This window comes from Buceros rhinoceros, unplaced genomic scaffold (assembly GCF_000710305.1).
Source record: "Buceros rhinoceros silvestris isolate BGI_N320 unplaced genomic scaffold, ASM71030v1 scaffold24954, whole genome shotgun sequence".
NCBI lineage: Eukaryota > Metazoa > Chordata > Aves > Bucerotiformes > Bucerotidae > Buceros > Buceros rhinoceros.
Genome location: NW_010409202.1, coordinates 7,953 through 9,587, shown reverse-complemented (window position 1 = coordinate 9,587; position 1,635 = coordinate 7,953). Strand labels below are relative to the sequence as shown.

The 1,635-nt window shown below is 57.9% G+C and overlaps 1 protein-coding gene across 1 annotated transcript in view; it reads left to right on the top strand.

Annotated features, from left to right (window-relative positions):
* Positions 1-439: 439 nt before the first annotated feature.
* DCPS (decapping enzyme, scavenger) overlaps positions 440-1,635 on the top strand; it is a gene marked incomplete at its 5' end in the record, with an annotated part of 6,906 nt that continues 5,710 nt past the window's right edge. The window contains one exon of the mRNA XM_010135171.1: positions 440-629. Coding sequence (XP_010133473.1) covers positions 440-629 — 190 coding nt within the window. The remainder of the gene's footprint in view (positions 630-1,635) is intronic.

Below are 1,635 nucleotides of genomic sequence, written 5' to 3'. Positions count from 1 at the left end.
TGGCCCCGAGAGCGGCGTCAGCTGGAAGGAAGGTGCTGGCTCTGGGGCTGCTTCAGCCTCCGGGCACAGCGGGGGGGTCGGGGGGATCTGAACTGGGCCCCCTGGGAGCGTGGCTGGGCCGGGAGCACCGGGTTGAACCCCTTTGCGCTGCCCAGGTGTTCAGTGAGGCCTCGCCTGGGTCCCTGTCCATGGGCAGACGCCTGTGCCCACCTCTGCCCTCTTCCTCGCCCTCCGGTTGCGCAGTCAGTGGCTCCCTGGTGACCCCCCGATGGGGAGAAGATTCTTGTTGTGCTTCAGGGCAATCGTGCCTTTTATTTTAGGATGGGAGCTGGACTAGGAGGGGGTTCGTGCGTGAGAACAGGGGCTGCAGGGTGCCCTCTGTGGTCCCTGGGTGGAAGTGTTCAGGTCCACCCTCCGCTGGATCCATGTTTGCCAACAGCTTTATCTGTTCTTATTCCAGGTGACCGGTCCCTCTGGAGACGGGACAGATGCCGTGGTCATCCTGGAGAAGACTCCCTTCCACGAAGAGAAGGTTTTGGAGCTGCTGAAGAAGCACACAAAGCTGGAGCTGCAGATGCGCAATGACATTTACAGCATGTACCACCTCTACCCTCCCCCGGAGCTGAGTGGTGAGCACACTTGGCCTCACGTGCAGGGTCCTGGCAGGGTGGCTGGCTCCATAGCTTGGCTGTGGACTGGAGTTTAGGCTTCCTGGCTTGTACCAGCACCACCAGAGCAGGGGTTGCCCCCATGTACTGGGGACACTAATGAGGCTGCACCTCGCAACCTCCAGCTACTCCAGGGGAGGTTGAGGTTGTCCCTGAGGAGCCATTTCTGTCCCATTGGGCTTGTCCTGGCCTGGCGCAGGCTGCCCAGGGCAGTGGTGGAGTCCCCACCCCTGGAGGGGTTTCCCAGCCGTGTGCAGGTGATGCTGAGGGACAGGGGTCAGTGGGGACCATGGTGACCTGGGTTAATGCTTGGACTCGAGGAGCTTCAAGCTCTTTTCCAACCCAAACAACTGGGTGTTTTTAAGGCCCTGCTGATCTGAAAGTTTTCCTTCTCTTTGTTTTTCAGTGTCAATCCGGTAAGATATTATCTCTTCCCATAAGGTTTACCTTGAAAACAATCTCTGCCCCTCCCATCCCCACCTTTTCACCCATGCGAAGAAGAATGAGCTTTATTTTTCACGCTCTTTATTTTCTTTGCCCGCTGTCATGTATGCAGAAGGGATTTAAACTCTAACTCAAGTGCCTGGGGCAGGTGAGCACTGGGCCTCTGGTATCACCCATCCCCCTGTTACGAAACCGCACTTGTAATCACGAACCAGCAGAGTCAAAATGAATTAATTAAACTTCGGGGGAGTTTGGTTTTTTTCCTCCAAAATGCTCCTATTTCAGCGCTGTTCCTGTTCGAGGCCGGCAGTGGCTCACAGCCGTTCCCACGAGGTGGCATTGTGGGACTAAAATCCCCTGGGCCCACCCTTGGCTGCGGCGTTCCTGTCTTGAGGGCCACCACGCAGCACGTACAGGACAACCAGGCGATCGGGCCCAGTTGTGGGGTTGGGAGGGGCAGGGCCTGCTTGGCCCGCTTTGTCTTCTGTGACCAGGTCACCCACTTTGGGGCTGGGGGCCGAGC